Source organism: Alligator sinensis, unplaced genomic scaffold (genome assembly GCF_000455745.1).
Source record: "Alligator sinensis unplaced genomic scaffold, ASM45574v1 scaffold344_1, whole genome shotgun sequence".
Lineage (NCBI taxonomy): Eukaryota > Metazoa > Chordata > Crocodylia > Alligatoridae > Alligator > Alligator sinensis.
The window spans coordinates 1,164,918-1,176,225 of NW_005842427.1; the positions used below are offsets into that span (position 1 = coordinate 1,164,918).

Sequence of the window (11,308 nt, forward strand, 5' to 3'; positions counted from 1 at the left end):
TGTAGGGAATAGGGGGTGTGGGCACAGGCGATGTGTCTGGGGTTTAGGGGTTATGTGCCCCCCCGCCCCCCCGCCATTTCTGAACCCACAGCGGGGCACGGCTGTGTGGGAGGTAGTGTTGTAACACCATGGCTGTGTGGTGCAGTGGCTGTGCAGCACTGTGCCTCCCACTGCAGCTGGTGGGTAGGAGGTGCCTCACCTTGGCAGCCATGGCAGTGCGGTGCTCCCTCCTGTGCCAGGTCCTGCCCATTGGGCTGTGGAGACAGCTCCTGCTTGGAGCCAGTCCGGCCAGGCTGCAGCCCTCTGCCCCACTGTGGGTGCAGGAATTTTGGGGGTTACGTGCCCCTGTGCTTCCCCCCCCGAGGCATCACTTGTGCTCCACCCTCATCCCCTGCCATGCATGGGCTACAACCACCCCTTTCATAAGTGGGAGTGAAGGACATCAGCAGGGCTAGGGAATGGGGGACTGTGGATTGGGAGTGAGGGGCACTGGCAGAGCCACAGGGCTTATTTTTCTCCCCCACCCCATAGACTTACCTGGAGGGAGCTGCAGAAGCTGCTCCCCACCAAACTGCCTGGCTACCATGTGCATGTGCACATACATGTGGCTTCCCCTGCATCTTGCTCCACCCAGCCTTAAGCAGACCCTTGCAGGCTGGATCTCTGCCAGCCTTCAAAGGGAAAATGTGCCGTTTTCCTCCTTTAAAGGAGAAAATTCGCTGTTTGCCATTTTCTTCTGCAGCAACTGGAAAACCTGGATCCCTGGTTATAAGTGGTTTACCAATTCCATGGTCATTAAGAGGGTAGACAAAAGTTAAGAACGTTTAGGAGACAAGACTAAAAATAGCTTGCTTGTTACATTCCCTGTTTGGATGCCAGGTGGTAGAAGACTGCAATTCTCAAAACTTTTTTTTACCAACAGGCCACTGTCAGACCTCAGAATTTTTCAGCTTTCTCACTTTTTCATTTTTACTGATGCGCTCAGGGGACCAGTTGTAGTCTTGAGTCATAAATTGTGAATCACTGGTATAAGGTATTGGTAGTCACACAGTCAAACTTCTGTGGTGGTGTTTTGGTGACTAAGGGTATTGCTACATGTCTCTATATGGCAGCATTGCTACAGTGCCATGCTTTAGTACTTACTTTTGGAAGTACTAAAGCACAGCGCAGTACTGGCGATTTACTGTGCTATGTGGGCGGCGCATGCTTAGGTTTCCCAGATATGTCACCATAACAGTGCGCTGTATCGGGGGAGTGTGTCACTACAGCAACGTAGCTGGTGATCGCGTGTAAACCAATGTGATCAATATATGGACATAGCACAACATGTAGACATGGCATGCCCTAAGGGAAGCTATTGTAGTATATGAATAAACTACCAGAAATGGGAAGCTAATCGCATGTTTTTGGGGTGACTTTTGTGAGGGCAGGAGGGATTTACACCATCTGCCAACCTCGCTTCCTAAATTGGTAAGGGGGTAGAGTTGCCGTGTTTCCAGTCATGGGGAAAGCGGTCATTCTCCATGACTTGTTTGGAAACTTCAATTGCTGGAATCTGTTTTTGAAATAGTGAGGCAGCAGCTCTTTCTGTTTTCTGTGCCTCATTGATTATAATGATGTGAATGTGTGATCACACCACATAACTTATGAGTCACTGGTAATCACTGCTTTATTTTGTTTGGTTCTTCTGTGCTGCTTTTGAGTTTAGATGTAGAATAGCAGTTTTGAACTTCTCTTAATCTGATCTTCCTCACCACTTTCCTACACTGCTATTAATTGCCCTTGCTTTTTAATGTGTCTACACAGCCTGCCTTATTCTTCCTTATCTTGTGTTTCTTTGGGGTGCAGCATAGGCACAGTTCTCTGTAAGTCCTTAACACTGGCTTGTAAGCTGAGCCAGTCATAACTTGTTATGAGCCAGTCATAAACATCATTTAAAAAAAACCCGAACATATCCAGGCAAGCTTCTCAACCTTTTTCAGGGGTAGGTTCCCCTAATAGTTCATGCACATAGTTATGCGGCTGAATGAAGCACCAGAGCTGGTGAAGTATCTGAAACCTTTGTCGTGTTTGTGCATGTGTGTAGCACTTCCAGGGGTAGGTTTCCGAGCTTCCTTCCTATCACCAGCATAACTGGTAGGTCAGTGGTTGGAAAGAAATAGTGAACAAAAAGCCAGATGCCTTACTTTCATTTTATGACTGCAGCTAAGGAGGAGACATTGGGGAATCAAAATAGTAAATCCCAAGGATGTTGGCAGCAGAGTGAACCCCTGCAACTTCGAGCACTGTGACAGGCTGCACTCTGAAGAACACACGCTTCCCATCTTGCTAGAACAAAGAGGCAATGACTATAGAGGTAGAGACTAAAAGTGTAGTGGTTTCTCTGCTTCTTGTATTAGACTGATGTTTAAAGTAATCTGGCTTGTCTAGCTGCCCCCAAATGACATATATTGTAGTGCTGTGTGAAACTTCAGGTGGTGATTCGATTAGGAGGAGATTCGGCCCGATTCGGTGGCCTAATCTCCGAATTGAATCAGGGGACCAATTTAAAGGTTGGAGCTCTCTGAATCTTTGGAAAAGATTCGGAGAGCTTTGATGATTAGGACATCCCCAGTGGCTGTAGCAGGGAGCTTCAGCTGACTCAGAGATGATAAGTACTAGGGGCAGAGGGAGGGGGGAGGGGACCATAGGAGGACCCCTGCCAGCCCCTCCCCCAGCACCCCCTCATGGCTGACCAGCCCACCCCAGCTCCCAGTGCTCTAAAGAAAAGCCCTGGTGCTCACTGGGTGCTGCCAGGCAGGGGGGACAATCCCTGCTGGCCCACACTGCGTGGGGGGTCCCTATACAGCATGGGGCAGTGGGGGTCAGCAGGGATCAGCCCTTGCCCGGCAGCACTCACTAAGCCTGGGCCTTTTTTTTATAACAAGTGTCAGGAGCTGGGGTAGCCATTGCCGGGCTGGGAGTGGGGCGGGGGATGAGCCTGGCCTGGCTGATTCGGAGATTTGGCAGCAGCTGAATCTCCAAATCAGATTCAGCTGAATCGAATTGGGACAGTGATTCGAATTGCGAAATCAAATCACTGTCCTTCGAATCGGCTGAATCTGAATCCAAAGCAAATATTACAATATATTAGGCCTGTGTGAAGTGGTTAAAGTGAAGGCAAATTTTTGTTGCTTATAAGTCATGGTGTTGTCTTGGAACACTTCTAAGCCTTTTGCCAGCGGTAAGTTGAATTTTTCAGGACATAGCAACTTGTTAGTGACAATTTGTTCTTTTTTCTGTATCCTAGTTGTAGCTTTCAGATATGTATTTATTATAAATAATGCTTGAGGAAAATGTTGCACCGTATCACAGCAGTTTTCAGTCATACCAGGTGGAAATCTAGCACCTTTGAAAAACCCAAACCTGAGTGCCTGCAACTCTCAAGGAAGTTAGTAGGCACCGTGGGTGTTCACCACATCCGAAAACTGCACCTTTTTTTAATATCTGTAAAAAAAATAAACTTTAACTTTTTTTGGTGGAAGTGTTGAATAAGCCATCCCCTGCCCCTACCCCCATTCTGGCCAGGAAAAGTTGTACTCATCAGGGGAAATGCAGGGGTTGTTTGGGTTTTTTCCTGATATTTTTAGCTTTAACTTGGCTATCATGCCCAAAATAACCTAATATAATACCACGTGCAGTTGCTGTTCTGCTGCTGTCGGTTTAGAAGGAGGAGGAGGTGTTGGGAGTTGCAGAATGGTGTCCAAGGCCTTACTAAAAAACACACCAAAACAGAAATTAACAGGAATGAGTCACAGAGGAGCCTGAAACGAGTGGGTTCAAATTAATCCTGCATGTTTTCAGCTGAGCACTGCTCAGTGAGGGCCTTGAGACAGCTTGGATACTCAGGACGTGACTTGGACAGTGGGGCTAAATGGGTAAATTAATCCAACTTCTTTCTGAACATACATAGCACTTCATGTAAAAACAGTAGAAAGAGTGACATGAGCAGATTCCACACGTAGCACTATGCACTCCATCCTGTGTGTATTTTTTTTCTCCCTCAAAATCTCATTTCCTTTTTAAGCTTGAAGCAAGAGACGAGGAACTAACTGTATATACTGTATGTATGTTGTGTGCTCCAGCCTGCACGTCAATTTGCTGTTTAGTTAGGACACTTTTAATTTAAGAACAGTTTAACTAGCACTCATGTGATGGGAAAGAGCCTTGGTCAAGCCTTGGGAAAATGCTATAGCAGTGTTGGGTTTTTGGGTTGTATTTTTTTAAAACCGGTTTCAAATTACCCTGTAGCAGATTTTTCTGTCTTGGAATGTCAGGGCTGTCGTACGCACTGCTGCTTTCACCTTAGAAAAAACCAAGTGCAGTTTGAGCACAGGGAAGAGAATGTCAAGAATGCTGTTCTTTAACTCTCCTTCATTCTTTACAGATAAAGAGGAGGCAGAGGACAAGTTCCATACCATTCATTAAAAATAGCCTGCAGTACTGTTCTGACAGAACAGCTCTTTCTTACATGTACATGTTGCAGGCAGAAGCACATAAATGCTCACCTTTAGTGGAAAAGGCAACCCAGTGCTGCTCCATATAAAATCATATGCAAGCCATAGATACTACACATGGTTGGGGGAGTATATAAAATTTGACTAGTGCATCCTGACCCTTGTCTGGATGCATCTCACCTCACAGATACCAGGGGTTGGGGTGGCATGGGTGCTAAGGCACACAGTTGTCAGCCCAGAGGTCGCAAGTTTGTCACAGCACAAGTGCCCATGGCGTGGCCCTGTCAAATTCCAATGAATCTGCAAATTTCACGTCCTTGTCACAAGGACATGAAAAAGGAAGAACCACGAATATACAAGGGGGGAAGGAGGGGGGCGGATACAATTATTATTTTCTGTCAGTTTGGACAAGAATGTTTGGTTTTGCTCTTGATTTTTTTTTTTTTCTTCAGTTTCTGGTCAGTTTTCCTGGCACACTGTAACTTTAAAAAAAATCCCTCGTTGCCATGTTTTATAAAAGCTTGTGTCTAATAAGACATAGATAAGATAATAGGTTCTCAGTCTCCTTTGGTCTGTTTTAGCAGGGATTGTAATTCCTAGTTCAGAGTATCTGCACATAATGGGAACATACCCTACGTAGCAGTTTTATTCATTTCCTTATCTATCAGTTTTATAAGATGTGTATTGCAGGTGATGGTCATTATATCACATGTATCTGTTGGAGCATATAGTTCTAATTAGAATGGAAAATGTCATGGGAAAATTTTACAGTAGCTTATATTAGATGTTGAGCAAAAGGGAGAAAGGAAATAGCTGTGTCACATGAAACTTAGGCAAGTATGGAAATCTACAGAGAAAGCTTGTGTTAACATTGAGGCATATTTTTTTTTTTTTTGTCTGTGGAAATATGTGCAAATAGTTTTGGTGACAGGCTACTAGTTTTATTTCTATTCAGAGGTGCTTTTGCTTTCTATATGGCTCATCTTCTCTGTTTTATAATTGCTAGGGACATCTATAAGAAAGTAGACTCTATTGCTTATATATCTGTTGCCTGCTGGTTATTACTCTTGAACTAAGCCTTAGAGCATGATTTCATGCAGAATTTATTGTAATTTGAGGGATTCGGAAACTGCTGAAAACCAAGGTCTATAAGTAGAATTTGTTCCATGAGGTGTAAGAGTGGGTGGATTCCTATGGCTTGCCATAACAAACACTTTTTCTTAGAAACATAGGGCTGGAAGGGACCCCAAAGGATCATCTGGTCCAGCCCCAGGGTTACATCCTGCTTACAATGTCAAAATATTTACAGGGGGAGATCTGTTGGGTTTTTTTTGTTTGTTTTTTAAGGCTGAATTTATTTTAACCTGCAGTATTTATCTGGTAGACTTTCAGAGCAAGGAGTGTTTTGATGTTAACTTTCACAAGTTCTAAGGCTATGTGAACAAGAAAATATTAGTTGTACTGCAGAATTTCTCCTTGCACTTTAAGAAAGACCAAGGGAAGAGGAGGGGTTAATATCTTTAATGTCTTGGAAAGAGTCTCCTTATGCACTTGGGAATGGATTATGTGCAGTCTATCACTTCAGCTGGACCAAGGCTCAGACTTCTAAACCAAGCCACAGCATGTAGCCCCTCTGTACTAGTTAAACCAGCACTTGCATAATCCCTGGCAATAATCAGCATAGCATATGGATGTTGTTGGGCGGACAAGACTGTTTGCTTACTTGTTTGTAGGAAAGCGGCATAATTTAAATGTAAATAGTTTATCTGACAATGAAATTCCACGTACGAGAAGAATGCAGACCCCTTATGTATTCCAACAGTTAATAAACACAAGGCTTCTCTGACTGCTTAACTTTTTTTTCTTAGAGTGGACGTGACAAGTATGAGCCCACCGCCACATCAGAACATGGCGCCAAGAAGAAAAAGGGGAAGAAGGAGAGGGATATGGATGAACTGAAAAAGGAAGTTTCAATGGTAAGAGCATGAAGAAAGGGCAGGGCTGGCTCTTTAGCAACATGTACTGGCTTGAAAACACTTCTGTGGAAGCAGAGTGGTTGGAAGCTGCTGAGTTGTCAAGTGTAGTGACGGAAGTTTCTGACCCTCCCTCTCCTGGTCTCTTCAGTAATCTCTTCAGACTTTTAGCTTCTCAGGCCAATTTTCCAAGGTGTTCAAGCACCTAGAGAAAATCTGACTCTATATTGGGGTGTCCAAAAAATACCTGGCCTGGTTCAGGTCCTGCCCTAATGTATTTCTAGAGCAAGTGCTACCCCATTTGTGTCAGTGCAATCACTCTACTGTTTAGAAGCCATCACTCACTAAAAAATGTAGTTTGCCTGATTTCACTCAGAGTCGTGGCCTACTCTGGTAGTGGCATGCATTAAGCTATAGTTTTTAGCTCTGTAGTTACCATCTTGTTTTGTGCATTTAGACCAGTGGTTTTCAACCTTCATAGGCTTGAGGCACCTCTCCATAACTTCTGTCAACTGAACAGCATATTGATATCTATATGAGAGTGCTTACCTCCTCACACAGGCGGACAGTGGGGATGTGAGAAACAGCCAGACAGGGAAAACCTGAGCCTGGCCTTATCTCCTTATCTCCTCCCTTTTCCTGTGGCACTCTTCAAAGGATCTCATGACACCCCAGGGTGCCCTGGCACCCTGTCAGAGAATCAGTGATCTAGACTTTATCTGGTACATCTCGCATCACAAATCATTTTGAGGAGGAATCAGTTCAACTAGTGAATGATGCATACGTTTTTTTTTTTTTCTGCATGTTCTGATTTAGATCTCATTTGCCTTGGCATTTAGGACAGTTACAAGATTCCTTTTTATGTTAGCAAGGGAAGATTGGAGTGCTTAACAAGTTGTCTTTACACCTCTTCCTTTCACCCACCCAAAGAAACTTCTCTGGGATTCAGACCAGAATTCTAGGCAACACTGAAGAGCAGCTTACGTTCGTTAGTTGTCATATTCCTCTCAGCATATAGTAGAGAAGCCTAACATTAGGCTGGTGTGGAGCTAAAAGGGAAGAGCTACGTGGTCAGGTCACCACTTGGATAGCTCCTCAATCCTAACTTACCTTCCTTGCAATGAGATTCTCTGTCCTTGGAAGTGATTGCCAAGGGACTGGAGAGTAGAAAGTTCTTACCCTCTGCTCCCCACTTATACAGGTACTGTTTTTCCCTCTAATCACTCTTTTCTCTGCCCTCCAGGATGATCACAAACTCAGCCTTGATGAAGTTCACCGCAAATATGGAACAGACTTAAGTCGGGTAGGTAGATTTTGATGTTACCTCCCTTCTGGGTATAGAAGGAACAGCTTCAGCCTCACCAGCCTGTCTGCTATGAAGATAGGCCAGGGGGTGTGGAGGGTTAGCCTCAGATTCTTAATCTTCACTGTTTCAGTTAAATTTTGCAGCCATTGGAAGAGTTGTTGGACTGGCAGTAGATTTCACTGGTACCTCTCTCTTCTCCCACTGTTTCCTGGCTTAAATACTCTAATGACTTTGCTAAAAAAAAAGAAAAAAAAGTTGGTATTTACTTATCTGAGTCTCAGGTATTCCAAACTCAGATTGATTCTTAATTTTTGCATTAGGAACTCCTACAATAAGACTATTTGCTTGTGTTCTATAGCAGATGTTCTTGTGTAGGAGTCCTCTGCCATAAGCTAATTTATGGCCCGAGATTAAGTGACAACCAATGGCAATTTAAAAAAAGAGATGTTACATTTTTAACTAAGAGATGCTTAAAAACCATAAATAATTTGATCAGCTTTTGGAATACAGAAGTACCAGAAGTAAGAACAGAAGTAATGGCTGTTTCTCACCTAGTTGGCATAATTAGTTGTTGACAACTGTTTGGGTTTTTTTGGTGGGAGGGCAGTGGGTGTATCATAGTTGTACATAGCACCAAGTTCTCTCTTTTCTGGGGTTTAGAAGCAACTTAAATTGAGCAACTTAATTCTCTTGTCAAATCTTGACTACTTGGAACTCAGAACTTTTCAGGAGACTAAAATCAGACTATTGTCTCTTCTTGTTATCTTCATCTTTTTGCTTCTGCTATATGTTGAGGGAGGCACTTTACCGTGGACCACTTGTATCATGCCTTTGATATATGGCCTATGATATATATGATATATGGCCTTTGATATATGCCTATGATATATATGACTTCCATTTCTACTTCACATGTGAAAGTAACAGTTGGTGAGGAGATAAAAAGGGGCCAGGAATTCAAAAAGACAGGCCTTCGTGCTGAAGGCCTGTCTTTTTGAATTCCTGGCCCCTTTTTATCTCCTCACCAACTGTTACTTTCACATGTGAAGTAGAAATGGAAGTCATATATATCATGCAAAACTTAGAGCTAGGGACCTACCAAATTCATGATTTTGCAATTTTTATGGAAACTGGGAATTTGGTAGGTTGCCTGTGGGGGGAAAAAGCCCATTCCTGCAAAAAAGCAGGAAAATGGCCAGCAAGCTGGGGGAAAGGGAGTGGGGATCTTCAAACAGAGGGAAGAAGGCCTGGTATCCTGAATCATGTGGGAGAGAAAGAAGGGAAAGTTTTTCACAGCGAAGCATGGCAGGGCCCCCACCATGTCTCTGGCTGAGGGGTCCCAGAAGTCCCATCTGCCCCAGAGATTGGCAGGTGTGGGGGGCCCTGCTGTGCTCTGCCGTGAAAATGGAGCCTGATGCTTTGCTGGAACTACAGAAATATGGAGGCAGCCACCACAAATTAGGTAGGTCCCTACTTACAGTATCTTGGTAACAGCTGAACAAATGCCCACTAGCTTCCCATTGACACTTACTCAGTCCCCTTGAGATCAGCGAAGCTGGGAAGCAAAGTAGACGAGACCCTTTTTCAAGTAGGACAGGAAAGAACTGCAAATGGTTTCCCAGTCCCTTCCTTTTTCCTGTAGACCTGTAAACTGTGCCTATGAGGAAGCTTTATGGCTTAATATGATTGTTACAGCTGTTCGGTATCTGACCTACCTGTTCCCCCTGTGTTTTAGGGTCTGACACCTGCTCGTGCTGCTGAGATTTTGGCTCGAGATGGCCCAAACAGCCTCACACCTCCACCCACCACTCCTGAATGGGTAAAGTTCTGCCGGCAGCTCTTTGGAGGATTCTCCCTCTTACTCTGGATTGGAGCTGTTCTTTGTTTCTTGGCTTATGGTATCAAAACTGCCTTGGAGGAGGAGGTGGATAATGACAACGTGAGTAGCCAGTGTACATATACTACTGTGGGAGGCTCATCTGAATTGTACTAGACATGCTGTTTTGTCTTGAGTTTAAACTTTCAGTCCAGGAACTCTTCCTGCAAACGTAGGTTTTGCTCAAACTGATCCGTTTTCTTCTATTATTGTACGCCTTGAAAAGCTCAGTTCAGCCCGCCAAAGATCCTTCCCATTAATGGAAGTAACTGTTGTTTCCTTGAATGTTAATTAAATCTTGGCTGATTTATGCCTGTTGATTTGTGCAAAAACTGCAAGCAGCTGTGCTCTAATGGTGGTATTACATATAATGCATGTAGTTGAAACAGACCCCTCAGCCATGACACATTTTCATTCCATTTTGCTTCTTGCAGTTGTACTTGGGTATCGTGTTGGCTGCTGTTGTCATCATAACTGGCTGCTTCTCCTACTACCAAGAAGCAAAGAGTTCTAAGATCATGGAGTCTTTCAAGAACATGGTACCTCAGGTATGGAATGTTTTATTTCCCTGCATTGTGGCCAGTTTAAATTTTGGTGTTTGGCTGTATACATGACTGGATTTCCATATGTTAAAAACAAAAGCTTCCTTGTTCCTCTGACCTTATGATAGCCTTGCTAATATACGCTGGCTATGCTCTTTACTGAGCACCTCTACCATCTAGCAGAACACTTCTGCAGCTGGTTCTCTATTTGGCTTGGTTAGAAAGCACTTTTTAAACTTAGCTGCTGTAGAGAATAAAAATCCCATATCGCATCTGACAACGGTGGAGTCATCATGACAACAGGAGCTATAATTTCAGGAAGAGCAAGCCAGTGGGTTTTTTTCAATCCGATGCCCATCTAAGTGCATACCTTTTGACTGCTTGCACAACTATTTAAAAATATTCCCTGCCTTCTCTTTCTTATTATTAGGCGTGTTGTTATTATTATCATTATTATAAAAATCTATTTTAAAGCAGTGTACCTCTTGACTACTTTGCAGCAAGCCCTTGTGATCAGAAGTGGTGAGAAGCTGAGCATAAATGCTGAAGGCGTTGTAGTCGGAGATCTAGTGGAAGTGAAGGGGGGAGACCGAATTCCAGCTGACCTTCGCATCGTATCCGCTCATGGCTGTAAGGTGGGTGCATCAAAGTGTCTGGGATCTCATGTTCTACTTATGGAAATCATGTTTCTAATTGACTGCATAGGATATCCTTTCATTATTTTTTAAGTAGTGGTATAGAAGTGCCTAGAATTCTAGTGTTTTTCACTCTTAATTTCTGCTTATAAGCGTAACTCTGATCTCCGCTGTGCAGGTAGACAACTCTTCACTCACTGGTGAATCAGAACCACAGACCAGGTCTCCAGACTTCACCAATGAGAACCCACTGGAGACCCGGAACATTGCTTTCTTCTCCACTAACTGTGTGGAAGGTATGTGATGTTCACAGTTTCTCAAATGTAACACTGGGGATTAGAACACTTAATCAGGAAACTTAAATAGCAACAGTAAACATGTATGTGGTTCTCTGCTCCACACCCAAACAAGAATAGGATATTAGCTCCTAGAAAGGCTGTATCTAGTAAAAAGTCATACTACGTAGTAATTTAGTAGGGA

At 43.7% G+C, this 11,308-nt stretch overlaps 1 protein-coding gene across 1 annotated transcript in view; it reads left to right on the top strand.

The window, feature by feature from the left end:
* The first annotated feature begins 6,364 nt into the window (after window positions 1–6,364).
* Window positions 6,365–11,308, top strand: part of ATP1A1 (ATPase Na+/K+ transporting subunit alpha 1) — a 25,030-nt gene continuing 20,086 nt past the window's right edge. Inside the window, exons 1-6 of the mRNA XM_025211746.1 lie at window positions 6,365–6,472; window positions 7,713–7,772; window positions 9,511–9,714; window positions 10,086–10,199; window positions 10,694–10,828; window positions 11,007–11,124. Of these exons, the coding sequence (XP_025067531.1) occupies window positions 6,443–6,472; window positions 7,713–7,772; window positions 9,511–9,714; window positions 10,086–10,199; window positions 10,694–10,828; window positions 11,007–11,124 (661 nt within the window). The 5' untranslated portion in view covers window positions 6,365–6,442. The remainder of the gene's footprint in view (window positions 6,473–7,712; window positions 7,773–9,510; window positions 9,715–10,085; window positions 10,200–10,693; window positions 10,829–11,006; window positions 11,125–11,308) is intronic.